Source organism: Drosophila santomea, chromosome X (genome assembly GCF_016746245.2).
Source record: "Drosophila santomea strain STO CAGO 1482 chromosome X, Prin_Dsan_1.1, whole genome shotgun sequence".
In the NCBI taxonomy this organism is placed as follows: Eukaryota; Metazoa; Arthropoda; class Insecta; order Diptera; family Drosophilidae; genus Drosophila; species Drosophila santomea.
In genome coordinates, this window is record NC_053021.2 from 11,013,321 (window position 1) to 11,035,426 (window position 22,106).

General features: G+C 47.1%; 9 protein-coding genes across 11 annotated transcripts; 6 read left to right on the forward strand and 3 right to left on the reverse strand.

Moving 5' to 3' along the window:
• Positions 1–14: 14 nt before the first annotated feature.
• On the forward strand, positions 15–3,634 carry LOC120455124 (GTP-binding nuclear protein Ran). The gene is made up of 3 exons (XM_039641017.1): positions 15–148; positions 2,278–2,777; positions 2,899–3,634. The coding sequence occupies exons 2-3, from the start codon at positions 2,343–2,345 to the stop codon at positions 3,112–3,114; spliced, it is 651 nt and encodes a 216-aa protein (XP_039496951.1). The 5' UTR covers positions 15–148; positions 2,278–2,342; the 3' UTR covers positions 3,115–3,634.
• A 333-nt stretch (positions 3,635–3,967) lies between these two features.
• Positions 3,968–4,637, reverse strand: LOC120455128. The gene is made up of 3 exons (XM_039641020.1): positions 4,496–4,637; positions 4,265–4,427; positions 3,968–4,161 (listed from the first exon to the last, which is right to left on the reverse strand). Exons 1-3 carry the CDS (start codon positions 4,587–4,589, stop codon positions 4,080–4,082), a joined length of 339 nt encoding a protein of 112 aa, XP_039496954.1. The 5' UTR covers positions 4,590–4,637; the 3' UTR covers positions 3,968–4,079.
• A 335-nt stretch (positions 4,638–4,972) lies between these two features.
• On the reverse strand, positions 4,973–5,811 carry LOC120455126. The gene is made up of 3 exons (XM_039641019.2): positions 5,597–5,811; positions 5,329–5,461; positions 4,973–5,269 (listed from the first exon to the last, which is right to left on the reverse strand). Exons 1-3 carry the CDS (start codon positions 5,691–5,693, stop codon positions 5,149–5,151), a joined length of 351 nt encoding a protein of 116 aa, XP_039496953.1. The 5' UTR covers positions 5,694–5,811; the 3' UTR covers positions 4,973–5,148.
• A 1,027-nt stretch (positions 5,812–6,838) lies between these two features.
• LOC120455125 lies at positions 6,839–7,640 on the forward strand. The gene is made up of 2 exons (XM_039641018.2): positions 6,839–7,312; positions 7,370–7,640. The coding sequence occupies exons 1-2, from the start codon at positions 7,014–7,016 to the stop codon at positions 7,476–7,478; spliced, it is 408 nt and encodes a 135-aa protein (XP_039496952.1). The 5' UTR covers positions 6,839–7,013; the 3' UTR covers positions 7,479–7,640.
• Positions 7,641–7,754: 114 nt separating this feature from the next.
• LOC120455129 lies at positions 7,755–8,356 on the forward strand. The gene is made up of 3 exons (XM_039641021.2): positions 7,755–7,939; positions 8,003–8,111; positions 8,186–8,356. Exons 1-3 carry the CDS (start codon positions 7,873–7,875, stop codon positions 8,274–8,276), a joined length of 267 nt encoding a protein of 88 aa, XP_039496955.1. The 5' UTR covers positions 7,755–7,872; the 3' UTR covers positions 8,277–8,356.
• Positions 8,357–8,408: 52 nt separating this feature from the next.
• On the reverse strand, positions 8,409–10,567 carry LOC120455123. The gene has a single exon (XM_039641016.2). The coding sequence runs from the start codon at positions 10,367–10,369 to the stop codon at positions 9,518–9,520; it is 852 nt and encodes a 283-aa protein (XP_039496950.1). The 5' UTR covers positions 10,370–10,567; the 3' UTR covers positions 8,409–9,517.
• Positions 10,568–11,372: 805 nt separating this feature from the next.
• Positions 11,373–18,740, forward strand: LOC120457239 (kinesin-like protein Klp10A). Of its 3 annotated transcripts, none has more exons than XM_039644625.2 (5): positions 11,373–11,547; positions 12,324–13,542; positions 14,812–15,058; positions 15,125–15,937; positions 15,999–16,258. In XM_039644625.2, the coding sequence occupies exons 2-5, from the start codon at positions 12,509–12,511 to the stop codon at positions 16,050–16,052; spliced, it is 2,148 nt and encodes a 715-aa protein (XP_039500559.1). In that variant the 5' UTR covers positions 11,373–11,547; positions 12,324–12,508; the 3' UTR covers positions 16,053–16,258. The 3 variants fall into 3 exon arrangements, with proteins under 3 accessions (XP_039500559.1, XP_039500557.1, XP_039500558.1); XM_039644623.2 differs by lacking the exon at positions 15,999–16,258 and adding an exon at positions 17,522–18,740 and having other exon boundaries at positions 11,374–11,547; XM_039644624.2 differs by lacking the exons at positions 11,373–11,547; positions 15,999–16,258 and adding exons at positions 12,125–12,198; positions 17,522–18,740.
• Positions 16,258–17,391, forward strand: LOC120457243. Its single transcript, XM_039644628.2, has one exon. It carries the CDS (start codon positions 16,258–16,260, stop codon positions 17,293–17,295), a length of 1,038 nt encoding a protein of 345 aa, XP_039500562.1. The 3' UTR covers positions 17,296–17,391.
• Positions 18,741–19,871: 1,131 nt separating the features above from the next.
• LOC120457240 (signal recognition particle receptor subunit alpha homolog) lies at positions 19,872–22,078 on the forward strand. The gene is made up of 3 exons (XM_039644626.2): positions 19,872–20,093; positions 20,157–20,801; positions 20,887–22,078. Exons 1-3 carry the CDS (start codon positions 19,977–19,979, stop codon positions 21,973–21,975), a joined length of 1,851 nt encoding a protein of 616 aa, XP_039500560.1. The 5' UTR covers positions 19,872–19,976; the 3' UTR covers positions 21,976–22,078.
• Positions 22,079–22,106: the final 28 nt, after the last annotated feature.

Consider the following 22,106-nt stretch of genomic DNA (forward strand, 5'->3'; position numbering starts at 1 on the left):
AACTTATCGGCAATCGCACGGTCACACTGACCGATAACGAAAACATCGAGACAACACCGATGCTCGATATTAAAATCAAATCTGGCAGCACTGCGTTGTGCTTCGGCAAAAAAGAAAGTTGTGATTTGCGAGGAATTTCGAGCAACATGTAAGTAGAACCACAAAATGTGCGTTAAATTGTGTGCAAATTCGCTGGCAGCATGGCCAATGTGCCAGAGTAATGTGAATAAGTGCTGGGCATGTGCGGCATGACGCCAATGACGCCCCAAATCCGCGTGCAATATGGACGACGGCGTCGCTTCGCTGGGAATTCTGCGGCTTATTCCCGGGCCAGCGGCTTCTGCTGCTTGTCCAACTGGGCATCGCCCATTCGGCTTCCGGCCACTATATCCAGCCGGCCAACAAGGCAAAATGCCGGCTGCAGTTGAAGAAACCAACTTGCGCACGGAGCTTCCAGAGATTTCCCCAGCCAAAAAAGAAAACGACGTGGTGCCGCCTCGTGCTGTTTTCCCCGCTTTTCCGACCATGACAATCTCGTCAGTGGAAAACGCTGGCCGGTCAGGACTGGCAGCTCCAAAATACTCCACGTTTAATCGGGGGAAATGCCCTTGTCCTTTGGCCATCGAAAGGTTCTCGCCGATTGCCATGCCATTCGCATTTTGTGAGGTTAAACATGAATCGCAAAAAAAAAAAAAAAAACGGCAATGAATTTGCTTCATGTTTCTTCCGCCGGCAGCGACGTCAACGTCGTCGTCTGTCTGCGTGTGTTTGACACTGTGCGTGTGTGTGTGTGTGCGTATGTGTGTTAGAATTTGATTTGTTATTTAGAATTTAAATGCGATTGGCGATTTTCACGTGAATCGCGACTGCTGCGCTCGTCGCCAGCCAGCAAATGAGCAAGAAAACACAGCATTATTTGTATGTCGGCATTTTTTTTTTTGGCGCGCTTTGCAGCGTCCACAGGTTCTCACCGATGCGAGTGTGTTTGTCTGTGTGTGTGCTTGCTTGTAATTTGCCGGCGTTACAGGCGGAACTCAAAATAAAGAATTTCCCGCATTTACGGGCAGCACTGGTGGCGTGATGCGCAGGAATTTCACAATCTTGCCATTCTTAAAAGTAAATCATATCAGTTTCCGAAGGGCTGAGTCACCAATGGGCAATTTCAGCGTTTTACGAAATATTCCCATTCAAATTAATCACTTCATTCCAAATTGGCAAAGGTGACAAAATTGATCTTGTTTAGGCCACAAAATATGCAAATAACTAGCATCCTTATTGATGAGCTTGTTAGTTCCTTCAGAAAGTACTTTATTGTTCGATTTATGTTGATAAATAAAAACATAAATGGTCATTTCATTCTGTTTACCAATAATTCATTAATTAATCTTTGACTGTATTTGTTCTCATTCTGCAGTAAATGATAACTAAATGTGAATATAGTTTTCAAAGTAGATAAACAGTAGTTTAACATGCAATTTTTGTTTACATTGTACTCTTCATCTAATATTTTGAATTTCTCCAGTTCTACAAAAAAATTCTACAAATGATGCCAAGCGTTTATGCGCGCAACTTATTTGCGAACAGAAATATCAGCATTTCCTTATTATGTACTTTTACTCACAAGGTTCAAAAACCATATAAGTTGTTTTTTGCTCGGGCTTAAATTAGTATGCCTATGCCTAGGTCAATTGTGGGTCAGATCCGTGTGTCTTCCGGGTGTCCTTTGTGTGCCAAATTGTTTTGGGCGGCGCATAAACGTGGTGGGAATGTGCGAGGATGTGTGATTGCCGATTGCCTGCAGAGCATGTCCTTCCGCCTCCCTGACATTTGCTGCCTTCCCATCTTCTTCGCTCATACTGTTGTTGCTTGGTGTTGTTTGGTGCGCCTGGAATTTCTGCTTACCTGCACTCGCAGGCAGCCCCTATGGCCATCTCGCTCTGGCCGTCGCCTCGGCTCCTTATCCTTGCGGGCTCAGCGGGAGCAGCAGCTGCAGTGTCCTTTGTCGTTATCCTGCTCGCTCCTCGCCGAACAGCTGGTCGCCGTCCTTGGCGGGCTTTCTCTGGCATCCTTTGTGCACGTCACATTTTGGACAGCTCGCAGGATTCGCAGTCAGTCGCCTGGCGCTCGCCGAACCAACAACATCCTCGCCAAACACACCCTGCTCCTGTGCCTGCCCAAGCTGCTATTTATATACATACATATATAGCATAGGAATATATAAAGTAGTTGCAAGTTGCTAACCAGCCAAACGCAATCCTCCAATCGTCCAATCTGCAGCTCACTGTTCCGTCGTTGAAGTCCAGAAGTTCCGCGTATAACGAAGACACCGAGTGCTTAGCAGGATGGCTCAGGAAGGTCAGGATATACCCACATTCAAGTGCGTGCTCGTCGGCGATGGAGGCACCGGCAAGACCACCTTCGTCAAGCGCCACATGACCGGCGAGTTCGAGAAGAAGTACGTGGCCACACTGGGCGTGGAGGTGCATCCGCTGATCTTCCACACCAATCGCGGCGCCATCCGTTTCAATGTGTGGGATACCGCTGGCCAGGAGAAGTTCGGCGGTCTTCGCGATGGCTACTACATTCAGGGCCAGTGCGCCGTCATCATGTTCGATGTTACCTCGCGTGTCACCTACAAGAACGTGCCCAACTGGCATCGCGATCTGGTCCGCGTCTGCGAGAACATCCCAATCGTCCTCTGTGGCAACAAAGTCGACATCAAGGACCGCAAGGTGAAAGCGAAGAGCATCGTCTTCCACCGAAAGAAGAACTTGCAGGTGAGTGTTGTTACATACACAAAAGCTGAGCGATCTAATTGAATGCTAGCTGAATAATTCAAGATCTCTTCAAAGAAATCATGATCATGAGACTAAATCCTGTATCTTTTTTGTCACACAGTACTACGACATTTCTGCCAAATCGAACTACAACTTCGAGAAACCATTCCTGTGGCTGGCACGCAAGCTGGTTGGTGATCCCAACCTGGAGTTCGTCGCCATGCCAGCCCTGCTGCCGCCCGAGGTTAAGATGGACAAGGATTGGCAGGCGCAGATCGAGCGGGACTTGCAGGAGGCCCAGGCGACCGCCCTGCCCGACGAGGACGAGGATCTATAAGCCTATTTATAGTTAACTGAGAGAGATGGCCGGCTTGCACGAACACACACCACACACACACAACACGTAACACGCAACACTGAATCACAACCAGCAAACAAACACACACACACAGCAAGTCAAGCGAGTAAGGGCAAGAGGAACAGGAACGAACAGGAAGCTGGAGCAGAGCAATGCAGTCACCTCAACAGCTACGGAATATAGGAGCATCAGCAATAGTATACCATCTGTACACCATTGAAGTGCTAGCAGCTTAAATTCGATCGACCTTTGAACATCAACACGCCCTGCCAGCAGAGCCATTCTGCCGTCGATCGTAATTAATTTTTAGATCCCCCCTCATTGATAAGTCGGTTATAATTGATTTTTTTTTTTTGTTTGTTTCTTATGCGTTGACTTTTGGCAAAAAAGAAAAAGAAAAAATGAAATTGTCATTGAAATGGTAGAGAAGCGAACACAACATACCCGAAAACCCAGAGCAAATAAAGAGTCGCAACACGTATTTTTTTAAAACTTGCAACAACGATGTTCTTTTCCACTCAAAAAGCGAGTAACTTCAAAAAAACCAATAGTGTGCATGTTAGAAAGAAGCGAGACGGCATGCTCTGCGCACGGGAGCGAGCGAGAGCGCAACAGCTGGCTAATGAACTGAGTCCCAAAGGATAGCAAAGGAAATAATACTACAGAAAACACTGAAAACTATGAGAAAACCTATAGACAGGCCGCCGAATCCACATCCACATGTTATTAATCTAAGAAACTAAAGAAATAAAAAATAAACGTCGAAAAAAACTAAACGAATGGCTGGATTTGCATTGAAAGTGGAAGATGAGAGGGAAATTATCACAACTTATTATCACTAGTTATTGTATACCCTTTATTTGAGTGCTAGCATATATTCCACACAGAAGTGTCTAATCGTTTACTGTTTACTTTTCACTTTTCTTGATGAAACTCGCTCGGTTTTAGGGACACTTGAGGCAGCAGCCCGGGAAAACTCCGGTGAAGCGGTCCTTGTTGGCACAAGTGATCTTCTGCTGACCACAGCTGCAAAGAGTCATCAACTGGAGCTTAGAATACTTCACGAAAACATACCCATCGAGATGGCATATGCAAATCGCAGCTGGAGATTGCACACTTGGGTACTTACTCCTCCACGATGGTCTTGAAGGTATCCGTGCAGATGGCCCGCTTGAGGCACTTGCCATCCTTGCCAAAGTCCACGTAGTCCTGTCCCCGTCTCAGCAGCGGCAGGTACTTGAGGAAGATGGTCTCATCCTCGGAGTTGCGGTAGGAGCACACGGGTTCGCTGACTGTGTACAATGTATATATATATATCACCATACGGAGGAGTACCATGGAGACATCATGCACAGCTCACCCGCATCGGCGGTGGGCAGCAGTGCCTCCGGCAGCAGGAGCGCCAGCAGCAGGGCGGCCAGCAGCCAGTTGGATCCGCTTGGGTTGTGCATCATTGGGCGGCGGAGACGAGACTGAACCGAGCGCTGGCCAGCCCGTTACCTATTTATAGGACGAGCCACTTGGAACGCGGCTCGTTTGCGAATTAGCAGTCGTGATTTGCATTTTCAGCTTGATTGAGTGGGATTCTGCTGGCACTTGTTAATTGCTTAATTGTCCGGGTGGTCAGATGCGTAGTTTCCAAAAAGTGTGTGGTGTTTGGGTTCGTGGAAAGGTGTACAAATGGGTCATGTACCAGAAGTGATGGGTCATGTACCAGAAGTAATGGGTCATGTACCAGAAGTAATTAGTGGGCAAGTAATGAGCACTTCCATCTGGGAACCAATCTCAAAAAAAACATAGAAAATTTAAGAACAAATAGTTTTATTAAAAGAAAAATCTTGGGGTTTTGTACAAATAGATTATTTCTGGCAAGCATATCAAAAACATACAACAATAAACCTATCAATATAAATACACAATGAACTTACAGATAACATTTAGCATTTAACAAATTAAAAAAATACAATACTAGCAAGTAGGAATACTACCAAGCAGCCAGGACAGCATCCCAGCCTAGATGTAGTTGCTCTCGGACTCCTGGCAAACCAACTTGGGACAGCACTCGGGAAAGGTGCGTCGCATATCCGAGGCGATCTTGCACTGCTCCGTGGGCACCAGATTGTGGCGACCGCAGCTGGAGTGAAAATGATAATGGTAATGATAAACTATGAGATATATTTCCTATAAACTTACTAGCCAATTTCGAGGACATAGTCTGGTCTGCAGTAAATGGATTGGCAGTAGCCCTCGCGATTGATGGGCTTGTAGGACTGTTTTTTGGGTATGGCCTGGTTGAGCTCCTCGTAGTAGCACTGGCCGGGATAATCTGTAAGCGCACAGCACACAATGTTCGTTATCATCTTGATATCATCTTTCGGTATAGTATCATTTTCTAGTATCTAGCATTCACTATAGCATATAGATGCCCTGCTATTGAGTATATTATCCAATTCTTAGTGACCTGGATGCACTGCATTGCCGCGGTAGGTGAGATCCGCCCTGGCGGCTCCACAGATGCCCAGGAGCACCAGGAGGAGGCAAGCGACTCCGGCTCGCATGGTCGCCAAGTGAGTGAAGGACGAGGTGTTTGGGGAAAGGAACTGAAGGCACCACTCCGATTTCTCGAAATCCAAAGCCGACTTGGCGGTTGTGCGCTGCCCGTGCGACTGAGTCAATTACAATTAATTGTTGTTGCTTTTATATAAAATTAATAATAAAACCAAGTGCCGTACATGGGCAGGAACACACATGTGTGTGTGTGCGTGTGTGTGTGCACAACCAGATAGCATCTGTGGCTTTTGTTTTGTTTGCCGACGACTTAAGGCGTCCGCTCCACCAGCTCTAGTTTAAATTAAAAATTTAAATTAATTAAGCCAGCCCTGAAAGCGAGAGTGAGCTCTGGCTCTGGTTCTGGTTCTGTTTCTGTTTCTGGCGGGGATCGGACTGCAGCGGAGTGGAGCTCGGAGGGCGGTATCCAAGTGACAGCCAAGTGACACGGTTCGAGAAACTGTGGCAAGGTTGAAAAGTAATCGCAGCACGCAAATAACTCTTTTGTGCAACCGAATTTCGGCCAGCTACACTGGCAGAAAGCGGGCGAACCCAAAGACCGAAAGAAAAGTTGATTATTTACCTAGAATATTATTGTAATAGTTTCCAGTTTTCCGCTTTTAACTAGTATTCCCTATGCTACAGTTGCAGGTGCCACCTCCCACATTCATTTCTTTCAGTGTACGCTGAGCACACAACACTTGATTCCCGGGTACGTAATACCTAGATACATTTATGCAAATTTAATGGGACTCACGAGTGCAAGTGCATTGTGGCTGGGACTAGACTGTATTTGCATTAATTAATCCCACCGTGATTCGATTTGGATGGTATGGAATGGAATGGAGTCAAGTCCACGATTCCCACCGGAACTCGTTATCCAAGTGCTTCTAAGCATGGACATCAGATTGGCTAACTAGTTATGATAGTGCCTATCGCATCTTATAGTTAGCTGGAACAGCAGTTGTAATGATAGTTATTAATTTGCGCTAAAATATTTACTACTTTGCTAGTACGCTAGTACGTCTGGTAATCCTAGTGGAATTCCCAGAAATTGTTTACTACTTAAGGTTTATTTTTAGTTAACCAATATTTGTTAATTGAGAAACTAATTACGTTTGCAGCAACCAATAAATACTGATATCATTTGCTCAAGTTATAAGTTTCCTGGTCTAGGCCAACATCCTCGAGTGCCAGTAGTTCGATAACGTGGCGCACCACTTCCTCCGTTTCCAGATCGAGAGCAAGGCAAACCCAGCCGAAATCGAATCACGAGCGCGGTGATAGGCAGCTGATAAGACGCGCCCTGCCGGGTGGGCCGCCTATAAGAGATGACTTCGTCGACGGCCCAATGCTATTCCACAACGAGAGCAACCATGTCCGCAGCACCTTCGATGTCGCCAACTTACTGGTGCGCTTTTGTGGCCTGTCTGCTGGCGGCGTCGGTGGCCGGCAATGGGTTCAGCACCCAGTATCGTGGTCACACGCAGCACCCCACCATGGCGGAGCACTGCCTCTACGAGGAGCTGGACGTGGCCGTGCCACTCCATGGTTCCGTTCTGCCCTCCGGACAGCAGGGCTACTGCATACGCCTGGAGTGCACCGACGACTACCTGCTGCTGATACACCAGTAAGTGTTGAGATTTGGCCAAAAGCGATCACTATAGAACCCCTTAATCCCTTCCAGCTGCGACAAACAGCCCTGGCCGCGACCTGGCTGCCATCTCTCCCCCAACGACTATGACTTCAAGTACCCCGAGTGCTGCCCCCAACTCGAGTGCTCCGACGAATACTAGATGTAGGTCATAAACAATTATCTACTTTGAAATACCATCTCGTTTTAGCCCGGCTAATAGCTATAGGCTATAGGCTATTGATCATGTAGCAATGTTTGCCCAAGTACTATTCTTTAGTTATAAGCATATAGTCTTCATTTAAATAAAAATATAATTTGAAAACTAATGAAGTTATCACTGGAACTGCAGCTGTTTTGCTAGCCAGCATCCAGAACGAATCTATTCGCGACGAGAATTTACCACCTTTTTGATAAACCCGTGGACCCCTGTCGACGCAATCGCCGGAGCACGGGGATCTTGACCCTTCAGTCTAATCGCTGGCGCACCCCAACCAAACAAGCATAACTATATAGTCGGACAGCTGAGCGATCGCCGGATCAGTTAGCTACCAAATATGAAATCGGTCACGTTCGTACTCTGCCTGCTCGTGTTGGGCGCCCACTCGCTGCTGGTGTTCGCCGGTAAGTGGATTCAGTGGTGTGACACCACCCTTTTCTAGCCCACACGTCCTTTGTCATCCGTAGCGGATTGCAATGTCGCTGGCCATAAGTTCAATGCCGGAGAGAAGTACACTCCGGAAGGTCGCTGCCTGCAGTACACCTGTGCGGGACGCAATGCGGTAACTGCCGTGGGGTGAGTAGTTAGTTACAGGATATGTACATGGATCCCGCCTTGACTCATCCATCTCAACCATCTCTGCCATCCAGATGTCCTGCCGTGGCCTCATTAAAGCCCTGCAAAATGGAAGAGGACCTGAGCAAACCCTTTCCCGGCTGCTGTCCCTATTTCAACTGCTAGCAACGCCTTCAACTCGCACTGTAAATGTAAACAAATAACTATGAAAACTAAATATACAATATAGAACTTTAAAGTACATACCTTAAATGAGTTTTGGGGATCATAATTAGAATCAAGTATAAGCCAGCTGCGTTTACAAAAACCAAAATTGCGCATTTATTTCGATTTCGGTTTGGTATACAGGCTTGAACTTAGTCGTATTTGCTCATACATATAGTAAATATACAAGGTGTGTTCTATGTGTATACATATATAAATATTCTCGTGTCAATTGCCACTAATTCACCATTCACTTGGACATGCACACTGTTTGCTTGCATAACAAGTATATATGTATACATATATCTCTGCTTAACTACATATATGAATTTGTATAGTTCTCTAAAATAGCGAGGAGCTACCCGGCAGTGACAAACTCGCACACATCCTGCCCTGCATCTCCTCGACGGATCTGCTCCGCCTCGGCAATTTCCATCAGATAATTAATCGCACTCATGACGCAGACACTGATGCATCTTGCATCTTGGTCTTACGTTTACGAATACAGATTAATTGGTATACGGTAATGATTCAAATCCGAGGCGATCAGCGCGAATCGGCTCGGTTCAATAACTTGTGCTGCAGCTATCGCATTGTCGATTTAACCGATTGTAACCTGAGCTAGTCTAAAAATTCTTTAACTATGGTCCGGCGGCCCGAGGGCCATTAAGTTGATGGGGGCTTACAAGTTATTACAAATTGCTACTTTTTAATGCTTAAATGGGGACAGGATGGATCTTTGCGTATGCTTTCGGCAATCTTTGGAGCGTTCTGAGCATCTTCTGTGGAAAATCAAAGAACTTTCTTTTTAGCCAAATCAAAACTGAACTTAAAACAATCTTCTGTTATGTGAATTATGTTTAAGAATGTGAAAATGTGATATATGTCATATGTGATAAATGTCATCTCAACAATTTGGAATGCCTATCAACAAATTCGAACTTAGAAAGGTAAACGTGAAGACTCTCTTTGAGCACTTTCCTTTGTCTTCAGTTAAAACCTTTAAAAAGCTTTTAAGCTAAATTATTCCTATGATATCCAAGCGGAATAGGCTCACAACTGTGCAAAGATTACGAATGCGATCCATTCTGTCCGTGTTTTTTGTTTGGGGGAATTAACCTACTTGCTAGATGAGGATCATCCTTGCCTGCTGGTCCATTTCAATCCGGCGTCGTTAGCTGCGGCACCAGTGACTCCTCCTCTCATTGGCGCGCCGCTCGCTCCGTCTCCATGAGGCATTCGCGCACCAGGATGCGGGCATGGACAATGCCCCGCTTGAGCCGCTCCGTGGAGCTGCGCGAGCCCGTGTATGTGGGCCGAATGTCGCGTCCCATCTCCTCGATAACGGCCAGCAGCTGGGCGTACTTTGTCAGCCCATTGCCCGGTCCCACAGAGGGCAGGCTGGCCGTGGAGGTCAGCGGCGTGGTGATGTTGGCCGAAGTTTGGGTGGTCACCACCACGGGCGAGGTGGAGGGTGGCGGGTACTTCAGCTGCGACGAGCTTAGGTTGAGGCCCATGCTCTGGCCATTGCTGGCGGAGGAGGTGGAGGAGACGCCGCCACCGGACCCGGTGTTCCTCTGTCCGCCATTGCTGGAGCACATGTTGGCCAGGGATAGGGCCGCAGCTGCGGCTGCGGCCGGCGTGGCCGTTGTGTTCGATTGCTGCTGGAGCAGGGCCAGCTGGGCCTGGAGGAACTGCGGGGAGTACTGGAGGGCAGCGACGGCGGCGGCAGCTGCTGCTGCATTGGCCGCTGCGGCAGAGCTCTGTTTGCTGGACGAGCTGCTGTAATCGCTGGCTGTGGAGCGGTCCCGCTCCCGCTTGCCACCGCTGCTCGTAGAGTAGTCCGTGGCCGCGTTGGATGAATTGGATCCGCCTCCTCCACCACCGGATCCACGCGAGTGGTGGATGGCCGATATTTGGATCTGGGGCTGTTGTTCGCGCTGCTCCCGCTGCTGCTGGTAATTGTAGAAATTTTGCACTTGACTGCGCGGTATCGGTGTCACCGTGACGTCACTCAGCTTGGACTCTACGGCCTGGATATCCATGATGTCCATGGTGGAGCTGGGTGTTGTGGAGTCTAGTATCGGTCACTTGATGTGGCAACTTGGCTACGTCCAGCTGCTAATTCCGTTTTTCTGGCAGACAAACTAATAGTTTTTAGCGTTTTTTTTGGTTTATTGTTTTTTGTGATATGATATCGGTATCGATATCAGGAGGCGTTATTACGCTTTCCTTTCTACGTACAAACAAATGCACCCACCACCAACAAAAGTCGATTGTTCGAAAGATAATATCGATAGAGACACACGATGTAAAGTACGCACATGTTTGCTTCTGGAATGAAGGTGTTTCCACTGTCAAACAATTGCACTTGTGTATATAGAACTTTGTCCAAATGGATAAATGGTTAAATGATTCCAAAAAACCATAATTTAAAAGCGTAAAACCGAATGAAATCTAATAAAAAAAAGGCAAACCATGTTAGTCTTAATAACAAAACCTGACAAAAGAACACCCAACCACATTTGATAATCTCCGGTTTGCCTTAACTAAACATTGGTGGTCCGTTAATTTGTTGTTTTAAAACAAAGTTAGCTGAGGCTAAAAAATAGCGGACGTTAAGTATGTCTAGTGTTAGCTAGTGTCAGGTGAAGAAAAACATGATTGCACCCGTGTGCATCAAATATTGCCGAACCGTTGCACTTTCCATTAAATTAGTCACATCTTTAAACATTTTGGGTTATGCCAACAAAAGCGGTCGTTTCTTATTTTTACTTATTGCCAGAGATTCCAAAACAGCTGACAATTTAAACGGTTACTTCGTTTAGTGTTGACCAAGCCATCAAAGTAAATAAGCAACTTGGAAGTTATCACGGTTGTACTTGTATTACTACTTAAAATCATAAATACATCTAAAAACATCTTCGCCAGCAAGAAGCCCGCTTAAAATGGATTTTATGCACTTTTTTGACACGCCAATAATTGTGTTTTTTAAATCCAACGGCTGATTGCCAGCACTGTTCGTGCTGCAGTCTAGTGTTGCGCAACGTGGCCGGGACAAAAAACAATGGCGAGGCGAAACTAAAAAATTGTGTTGCTGACATCTGGTCGCTTGCAAAACTATTTTGAGCAGATTTTGTGATATTTCGTTGTGATCGGTCGATAAATCCCCAAATTTTTTTTTAATGGAAAGTGCCAGCACATTGTAGCGGTTGGGAAGACAGTAGGAAAGGTGAGCGAAAGGCAGCAGATTGCGAAAAATTCAATTAAATTTCCGCGACCGTCTGTTTTTTGCATCGGTGTGTGTGCGCGAGTGTGCGTGCGTGTGTGTGGGTGCTCTGTGTATGACGTAAAGCGATAAAGCAAACGCATTTCCCCCACTCTTTACATTTGTGTGTGAGTGTGTGTTGTGTTTTTCTCTCAACATTTTTTGCATCTAATTAGGAGCGGAAAGCATTGATTGGTTGCCAAACGCCGCGGTTTGTTGTTTTTTCCGTTGCATTTCGGCCAAAAGGGATGCCGCAGCTGCATATGTGTCGCTATGTGTGTGTCAGTGTTGCACAGTGCCGCCAGTGCCCACAAAATGGGCGCACAACAACAATAGCAACAACGGGATTGGGATTTTAGCGATCCTACGCTTGCTTGGAGCTCCCCTTTTCCATTTCCCAGCCAGCGGGTCCCCGTTGTTCCTTTTTGTTATCCGTTGCCAGACGCAACGAAAACGACAGTTGGCATTTAAATTCAGCTCAAACACAAATACTAACGCAGCCCCACAAGCAGCACACACACACACTTCGACGGACACTCGAAAAAAAAAAACAGACGCTGTCGGCGACCTCGACAAGCAGTTGGCTGCGATTTAGCCGTCACTGCCTTGTATTCGGTTTGGGGCTTCGTTTCTACCTAGATTCATATCTCCCCAGTAGTTAATTTTGAAAAGAACAAACTCATTTTAGATACAACAACACATTCCGAACTACATTGTGTTTTTTTTATGTATTTGCACAGACACATTTTGGACTCCAAAACACAACTACTATTTCTAAAACTAACGGAACTCCTCCTGCAAGCAGTGGGAGTTGCTGTCCATAAAGCAGTACTAGGAGTTATCGCAGTGTAAGCCGGAAGAAAGGAGAGATCGGTGGAGTAGGATATACCATCTGGAGTCAAACAGGACGGATCGACGTTGAAATATGGACATGATTACGGTGGGGCAGAGCGTCAAGATCAAGCGGACGGATGGCCGCGTCCACATGGCCGTGGTGGCGGTGATCAACCAGTCGGGCAAGTGCATCACAGTCGAATGGTACGAGCGCGGCGAAACGAAGGGCAAAGAGGTGGAACTGGATGCCATACTCACCCTCAATCCCGAGCTGATGCAGGACACCGTCGAGCAGCACACCGCCCCGGAGCCCAAGAAGCAGGCCACCGCTCCAATGAACCTCTCACGCAATCCCACACAATCGGCCATCGGTGGCAATCTCACCAGTCGGATGACCATGGCCGGCAACATGCTGAACAAGATCCAGGAGAGCCAGTCGATCCCCCATCCGCTGGGCAACAGTAATAGCGTCAATACAAACAGCAACTCTAACACTACGGCCGGCGGAGGTGGTGGCACCACCACCACGAACACTGGATTACAGCGTCCACGGTACTCGCAGACAGCGGTCAGCCAGCAGCAGACGAGGATCGCCTCAGCGGTTCCTAATAACACATTGCCCAATCCCAGCGCGGCAGCTAGTGCAGCTCCAGCGGCACAGGCAGTCGCCGCTGCGGCAACGACACAGGGAGCTGGTGGCGCTGGTGCCCGGCGATCTCACGCTTTGAAGGAGGTGGAGCGATTGAAGGAGAATCGCGAGAAGCGTCGCGCCCGCCAGGCCGAGATGAAGGAGGAGAAGGTGGCCCTGATGAACCAGGATCCTGGCAATCCCAACTGGGAGACGGCGCAGATGATACGCGAGTACCAGAGCACGCTGGAGTTTGTGCCGCTGCTCGATGGCCAGGCCGTCGATGACCATCAGATCACCGTGTGCGTGCGCAAGCGTCCCATCAGCCGCAAAGAAGTTAATCGCAAGGAGATCGATGTCATCTCGGTGCCGCGCAAGGACATGCTTATCGTGCACGAGCCGCGCAGCAAGGTCGACCTCACCAAGTTCCTGGAGAACCACAAGTTTCGCTTCGACTACGCCTTCAACGACACGTGCGACAATGCCATGGTATACAAGTGAGTATCGAGTATGCAACACCCATCAATAACTAGCTCCAAAACAATTCCGTATATGGCCTGTTAGAATTATTAGTGCTTCTAAACAAACACCAGTTCGTGTTCTCAATATGGTGCCCACAAATTCCGCCGTCTTGATTATGCATCTTCAATAACAGTTGGGTATCCTTGCTAGAAAACCCCTTTCCAATTGATCTCATTTGTAAAAGTCGTTTTAATATATATCAGTCCAATACAATATATTTACGGATCACTTTCTATGGCTTTCATTCAATCTTCAACCCAATTGAGAATGATATGTGCTATAGCATACGCTTTAAAGAAATAATTTTCCACCAGCAAGTAAAGAACACTTCTAAACAGCCATTACTCACATTTCGATCGAGTAACTAAAGTGCCAGTCACTTTTTGAGCTTGTTTTGGTGACTGGACAGCACTGGGGCATCTCTGGTGGAGCGACTCATTGAGTCATGCCGACAGAGACGGCAATAGAAACATACATGCATCCGAAAGCAGTCGCTCCCGAAACAGCCAAGTTAGTTGAATGACTAACTTGGAAGCCCAGACGCTTCCCCTGCCACCTGCCCACCATCAGGCGTCGGCCGATCTGCGCCCGAGCTCTCTAAACCCAATTCTCCAGCGGAAGAGATTTCGAAAAGTAACTGCCTTGTGGCATTTGCCCATTAGGAATTGTTTGGCTTCAATTGAATTAAAGCTGCTGCCGCTGCTGCTGCTGTGCCCCCTTTCTCCGCCAACTTCTTAACTTCTCTTTCCGGTTTCGCGTTCATGTGTATTGTATGGCTCGCTGGAACTGGTAACGCCATTAGTTGCGTCACGGCAACCGCTTAAGTATACCCTATAGTAAACCCCATGAGTAATATATCCGGCATTAATGCCAAAGACTCTGCCGATGATAACGCTCTCGTGTTGACAAATTCAGCAATCGATGATTGGTGGTGCATCATGCGTTATCCATACTCAGTAATAGTAGTAAACAATGAGATTTACACATTTTTTATTGCATTATTAATGGCTTCTTTAATTAGTTGGTGTTTACATATAATTCTTATCGATACGGGATTATACGTAAGATGAATAATCCTAAAGATAGTGAAATCATAAGGTTAATACCCATTTGTACTGGGCAGATCATTTCCTAATACCAACTTTGGCTGTAGATCGATGTATTAATCAAGAATTCAAGCTATATAGTCTATATATTGTATATAACCATACTAATATCTGCATTCTTTAACTCCACCCACGCAGATACACAGCCAAGCCGTTGGTAAAAACTATTTTTGAGGGCGGCATGGCGACGTGCTTCGCCTACGGCCAGACAGGATCCGGCAAGACGCACACCATGGGCGGCGAGTTCAATGGAAAGGTGCAGGACTGCAAGAACGGCATCTACGCCATGGCGGCCAAGGATGTTTTTGTGACCTTAAATATGCCGCGCTACCGCGCCATGAATCTAGTCGTTTCGGCCAGTTTCTTTGAGATTTACAGTGGCAAGGTGAGTGGCGTACTCTTTGCATTAACTAAGGATCCTTTGTTCTAACCAATCGTTGTTGCTTTGTAGGTCTTTGATCTTCTGGCCGACAAGCAGAAGCTACGCGTCCTGGAGGACGGCAAACAGCAGGTGCAGGTGGTGGGCCTCACCGAGAAGGTGGTCGATGGCGTCGAGGAGGTACTGAAGCTAATCCAGCACGGCAATGCTGCCCGCACATCTGGCCAGACGTCGGCCAACTCCAACTCGTCGCGTTCGCACGCCGTCTTCCAGATTGTGTTGCGGCCGCGGGGCTCCACGAAGATCCACGGCAAATTCTCGTTCATCGATCTGGCGGGCAATGAGCGCGGGGTGGATACCTCCTCCGCCGATCGACAGACGCGCATGGAGGGCGCCGAGATCAACAAATCGCTGCTCGCCCTCAAAGAGTGCATCCGTGCGTTGGGCAAACAGTCGGCCCACTTGCCATTCCGTGTCTCCAAACTCACCCAGGTGTTGCGCGACTCGTTTATTGGCGAGAAGAGCAAGACCTGCATGATCGCCATGATCTCGCCGGGACTGAGCTCCTGCGAGCACACGCTCAACACGCTGCGCTATGCGGATCGTGTCAAGGAGCTGGTGGTGAAGGATATCGCAGAAGTCGGCCCTGGCGGCGACAGCGAGCCCATCGAGATCATGGACGACGAGGAGGAGGAGGAACTCAACATGGTGCATTCGCACTCCCATCAACTGCACCCGAACTCGCATGCGCCGGCCTCCCAGTCGAACAATCAGCGTGGTCCGGCCTCTCATCACTCGGGCACGGGCATCCACAACAACAATAACAACAACAACAAGAACGGAAACGCCGGCAACATGGATCTGGCCATGCTGAGTTCGCTGAGCGTGAGTATACACACCATGAACTGTCCACTTCCCCACATATTGTCCACGCCCCTTTATTTAGAGATGCACAACGCCAATGCGTTTTAAACCAATGGGACATATGAAACGATTCTAAAGCACTAAAAATGAAGTGATATGAAATGAAGTAACATGAAATGAGATAAGATGGCTGTGGGGGAATAAATGATACGAACAATCCAAAACTATATATACGCAGATTTGGTTTTAATAGAAATTTAAACTCTTTTAAATTCTTTTTATTTGACCAATATAAATTTGTAATGTCATTTTATTTATAATATATATACCCAGTATCTACAATGTGTCATGTTGTCACAGTGATTGTATCCAGCTTAGTAGGCAAATTCCTGGACAAGATAGCTTTGCGTCTCGATTCACCTCAGTCATCGTCTGGTTTTAGCTCAGTTCACAGCTCCTTTCAGTTCAGGTTACAAGTTATATATGAATACAAGTCAAAACCTAACACAATGCTCAAGTTTTCGCCCAAGAATTCGATCAGCAAGGCAAAGCCGAGAGTACGCGATAGCCACATGCCAAATCTGGCGGAGTACACCAATCCACGTACCCTGCGTTCCCTGTACAGCATGCACCCAAATGCGTTGTGCAGCCAGGCGGCAGCAAGTAGAGTGGCAGCCTTGACTTCCTCGGCCAGAGTCAACGAGCAGGTGGAACCTCCACGCGTTTGGAACTGCAACAAACCCAAGAAGACGGCAACTAACCCCTACAACGTCTACTCCAAGCAAAGAAACAAGTTAAGCGGCAAGAGCGGATCCAAGACGAGCATCAGGCGGTGGGTGCATCCCCCTTATCCCGTCCATCGTCCCAAGAAGAATGGCAAGAAGCGCGAGGGGTCGCTCAACTACGAGTCCTTCTATGTGCCCTACGAGCAAGACGATACTACAATTGGCAATCAAGCGGCAGTAAATCCCAGGACTGATAATAAGGAGCCAGCAGAGGAGCCACGTAGTAGATCGTTCAAGCGCTTGCAGACGGCGGGCGTGCGGTATGCTCTAAAGATCGCTGAGATGGCCAGCCTGATTGAGGAGGTCAAGTCGCATTCGATGGCGGTGAACGACGATGAAACGAAGTCCATGATGAATGTGCCGTTGCTACTGCCGCCGTCGGAGTTCGCCGAAGATCCCATTGAGTCCGGGAAGCGCTTCGTCCTGCTCCGCTCCCGCACTGAGATGCGCTTCCCGACTTTGGGTTGCGATGAGTTGCTGTACAAGTACGCCTGCCATCTGCCCTTTGTTCAAGATCCATCGAAACCAGATGTAAAGCGGCCAAAGATGAATGGACTGTCATTTCGGCCGCTGTTAGGAGAAGATCTCAATTGAAGGGAATTCATGCACAACTTAACTAGGCACCATGCCATTATATTTTATTACTTGTTTTTGTTGAATTCGAGTAAAATTCAGAATTCATATGGAAAATTATTGGGTCAGATGGAAATACATAGTATAAAGGTTTTCCCGTAGACAAAGCCATAATAAAACCTATATAACTAATACTACTCACAACGCGATCACCACACTAAAACACACTGTCCATTGCCATTTGCAGGAACACGAGATGTCCGACGAGCTGATTGTGCAGCACCAGGCCATCGACGATCTGCAGCAAACGGAGGAGATGGTGGTGGAGTATCATCGCACCGTGAACGCCACACTGGAGACCTTCCTGACCGAGTCGAAGGCGCTGTACAACCTGACCAACTATGTGGACTACGACCAGGACTCGTACTGCAAGCGGGGCGAGTCGATGTTCTCGCAGCTGCTGGACATTGCCATCCAGTGCCGGGACATGATGGCCGAGTACCGCGCCAAGTTGGCCAAGGAGGAGATGCTCTCGTGTAGCTTCAACTCGCCGAATGGCAAGCGTTAGTTTTCGAATCCGATCCGCACAATCACCCACCCATCCCCATTCTACTTAACGAATTCCCTCTGGCTTCCCAACTTTGTTTACAGAATGCTAAATGCACTCTTACCAAAATTTTCAATACTTTTGATTGGGCCCCACTTCTGGAGGCTTTGCGGACGTCCTGGCAAGGGAGCTTCGTTTGTTCACACACATATATATATATATAAACGTACCGAAGGACGGTCTGACGGGCCAAATGGACCCCTTTTAAGAAACAGACGTGTCTGCTTCGCAGAAAAGGCTTGTCAGCGCACCCAATCCCTGAAACAATCTCTCTCCCCTTCCAAGTCGATGTCGCTGCGAGCTTGGTTTATTAAGTTTTTAACTAATAATTAATAGTCGGGAGCCTGTTGAACATTTGTACTGTACGAACTAAGCACGGGAACAGACCAGACGCAACAGCATTATTACCATGAGAGCAACACAAACCAATAACAACTCACTAAAAATCAGGCAGGCCACGACTTTGTTGGATTCTCCGTGAATTATGATTATATGAATATAATTATAATTGCAGCGCAGTCGATACTTTTGTAAAAGGAAAAGACATTTACTATACTATATTTACCACTTACATACGTTCTACTCTATGCATAATATGAGATTCCATTTAATTTTTAATAATTACCTTATGCGATTCGAAGAGATTCGATTCGATTCGATGCGATGCGATTTGTTCCCCTCATTTTGTCCATTTTGTTCAATTGCTCGTCCAGAGTTGTTTGTTCATGCCACGGCACAAATCTACTAGATTTTAAAGCTACGAACTACAAACTACGAACTAATCGCGCATTGTATTTATTTAAAGGCCACAAAACTGTATTTAATTTGTATTAATTTATTAAAGTACTACTGCACCAAATCCGATTTACATACGTATTTCCCAGTAACTATAATGATTTTCGTACGCAACCGAACTGCAATTTTAGACAGCGAGTGTTTTTTTGATACTTTTAATCTTCCTTCCTCCCTTCATTTCCAACTTAATCTTTATATATATATATATATAATTTACATTATATTTTTTTTGTCATTTTAAGCGACTTCGGTGAAGAATTTAAAATGCAAACTGTCTTTGCTATACGATTATTATAATTTAAAGATGATTTGCATTTCATTTTGTACTAATATTTATTACATATATTTAATTACGTTTACACGACTAAAAACTAAACTATCGAAAGCAAATCAAACGAAACTTAACCAAATCATGGATTTCCACACACTGCTGCTAGTGCTGCGTTAAAAACAAAAAAAAAAGCAAAATACACAGAGAAAAACACAAATCTGTTCCAAATAGCGGAGAACTTAGTATCTTAGCCTTAAAAAAAGTAATAAACAAACTAAACTAAATCGAAAAGTGAACGAAACATACTCATGTGCTTCTCCTAAAGTATTTATCCAATCAAGACGTTTAATCATTTTGTTATGCATTTCCTCAGAGCACTATAAAAATGAAAATACTACCCAATCCCAAAGCAGGCGAATGATAACCAATTTTTTAATCCACCAAATGCGAGTTTTTAAAACAATGTTAATATGAAAAAAAAAACCAACTGAATGAGTGCTTCGATATTATGCGGTATAAATAATGAAAGTGTTAGGACTTGGACTCTAATAATGTATTATTAAATATAAATAATAAATTATATTGTAATAAAAAGTGAACATACACAACTAAATTTAACATTAAAGATGTGTAAAGCAAAAGCCAATGCGTTCTTATTTTTTTATTGAAAGGTAATTTGATTTGCAACAATATACATATTATGAAATTTAAAAGCAATTGGGGAATCCTTTAGTTGCTACATGCATATTAAATGCAATGGTAAGCTTGGAACAACACTAATTACATGTTATATAGGTGAGATATGGTTATTTTTATATTTATTTTTTGATTAAATGAATTTTGTATATTTAACGGTATTTGGACATTCGAAAGTGACAGCTTTCGATAACGATAACGCGCAGACATATCGAGCGCGGTGCCATCACTAGACAAGTGACGTGGAACGTGTGGCAACTTTTGATTTGATGCAAATGCAATGCAAGTAGATTGCGTCGTTGTTCAAACTGACGGATCGGAAGCGTAGCTAAAATGTTGGACTTTGTGGTGATATTCACCAAGGGCGGCGTGGTGCTGTGGCACTCGAACGCGTCCGGTAGCAGCTTCGCCTCCTGCATAAACAGCCTGATACGTGGCGTCATCCTGGAGGTGAGTGAATGGATGGATTTGGATGTGGCTGAGGATGGGCATTAATGGTTTATGGGCCTGCAGGAGCGCAACACAGAGGCCAAGTACTTCGAGGAGGACCACCTGGCCGTGCAATTTAAGCTGGACAATGAATTGGACCTGGTGTACGCGGCTATTTTCCAGAAGGTGATCAAACTGAACTACCTGGATGGATTCTTGGCCGACATGCAGACGGCCTTCAAGGAGAAGTACGGCGACATACGTCTGGGCGATGACTACGACTTCGATCGGGAGTACCGACGTGTGCTCAGCGCGGCGGAGGAGGCGTCCGCCAAGCAAGTGAAAGCACCCAAAGCCATGCGCTCCTACAACGAGTCGCAGAAGTCGAAGAAGACCGTCGCCTCGATGATTCAGGACGACAAGAAACCGGTCGAGAAGCGGGTCAACATCCAGGAGAGCCCGCCACCGTCCAAGTCACAGCCCTCGTCGCCAGCGACGGGTTCCTCCAAGGACGACATCATCATGGAGAATCGGCGCAAACTGCGCGAAAAGCTCACGCCCACAAAGAAGACCTCGCCCAGCGATTCCAAACCCAGCAAGCCCGCCTCCGAGAAGGCTGGCAAGAAGCCACGCGTCTGGGATCTGGGCGGTAACTCCAAGGATGCAGTCATGCTCGATCGCTCCAAGGATACGCCCGAAGATGTTCAGTACCAGAACATCAACAGCGAGGTGAGTAACTTTCACTGTCTGCGAAAAAAACTCTTCTGTTCGAAGTGAAATCATGAACTCTTTTTTATTTTTCTTCAAATGGCAGCTGGTGGGCACAATGCAGGGCGTCATCCGCGACTTGGACGTGGAGAGCGAGGACGAGGCTGAGATCGAGGAGGAGTCCTCTGAGGAGGAGCAGGAGGAACAGGTGCAGTCCAAGAAAAGCAAACGCGGCGGCCTGCTTTCTTACTTCAAGGGCATTGTGGGCGCCAAGACCATGTCACTGGCGGATCTGCAGCCGGCGCTGGAGAAGATGCGCGACCATCTGATATCGAAGAACGTGGCCACAGAGATAGCGGCCAAGCTGTGCGACTCGGTGGCCACCAGTCTGGATGGCAAACAAATGGGCACCTTTGACAGCATTGCCAGCCAAGTAAAGGAGGCCCTAACGCAATCGCTGGTAAGGATTCTTTCGCCCAAACGGCGCATCGACATCATTCGCGATGCCCTCGAATCAAAGCGCAACGGCCGTCCGTACACGATCATCTTCTGCGGCGTAAATGGCGTGGGCAAGTCCACCAACCTGGCCAAGATCTGCTTCTGGCTGATTGAGAACGATTTCAACGTTCTGATCGCCGCCTGCGATACGTTCCGCGCAGGTGCCGTCGAACAGCTGCGTACACACACCCGCCACCTGAACGCCCTGCATCCGGCGGCCAAGCACGACGGTCGCACCATGGTGCAGCTGTACGAGAAGGGGTATGGCAAGGATGCCGCCGGCATTGCCATGGAGGCCATCAAGTTTGCCCACGATACACGGGTGGATGTGGTGCTGGTGGACACCGCCGGACGCATGCAGGACAATGAGCCGCTGATGCGTTCACTGTCCAAGCTAATCAAGGTGAACAATCCGGATCTTGTGCTCTTTGTGGGCGAGGCACTGGTGGGCAACGAAGCCGTCGACCAGTTGGTCAAGTTCAACCAGTCGCTGGCCGACTACTCATCCAACGAGAACCCGCACATCATCGACGGCATCGTGCTGACCAAGTTCGATACCATTGACGACAAGGTGGGTGCCGCCATCTCTATGACCTACATCACCGGCCAACCAATTGTGTTCGTGGGCACGGGTCAAACGTATGCCGATCTAAAGGCCATCAACGTGAACGCCGTGGTCAACTCGCTGATGAAGTAGCCGCCTCCCTTCCTCCGTCTTATCCTTCCAATGCTCTTTGTTTGCATCCACTCTTTTGACCGAATCAAATACAGTGCTTTTGTCTATTTTGTTGTTGTGTAAATGGAATGCTTTGCGTTTGGCTGCCCTAT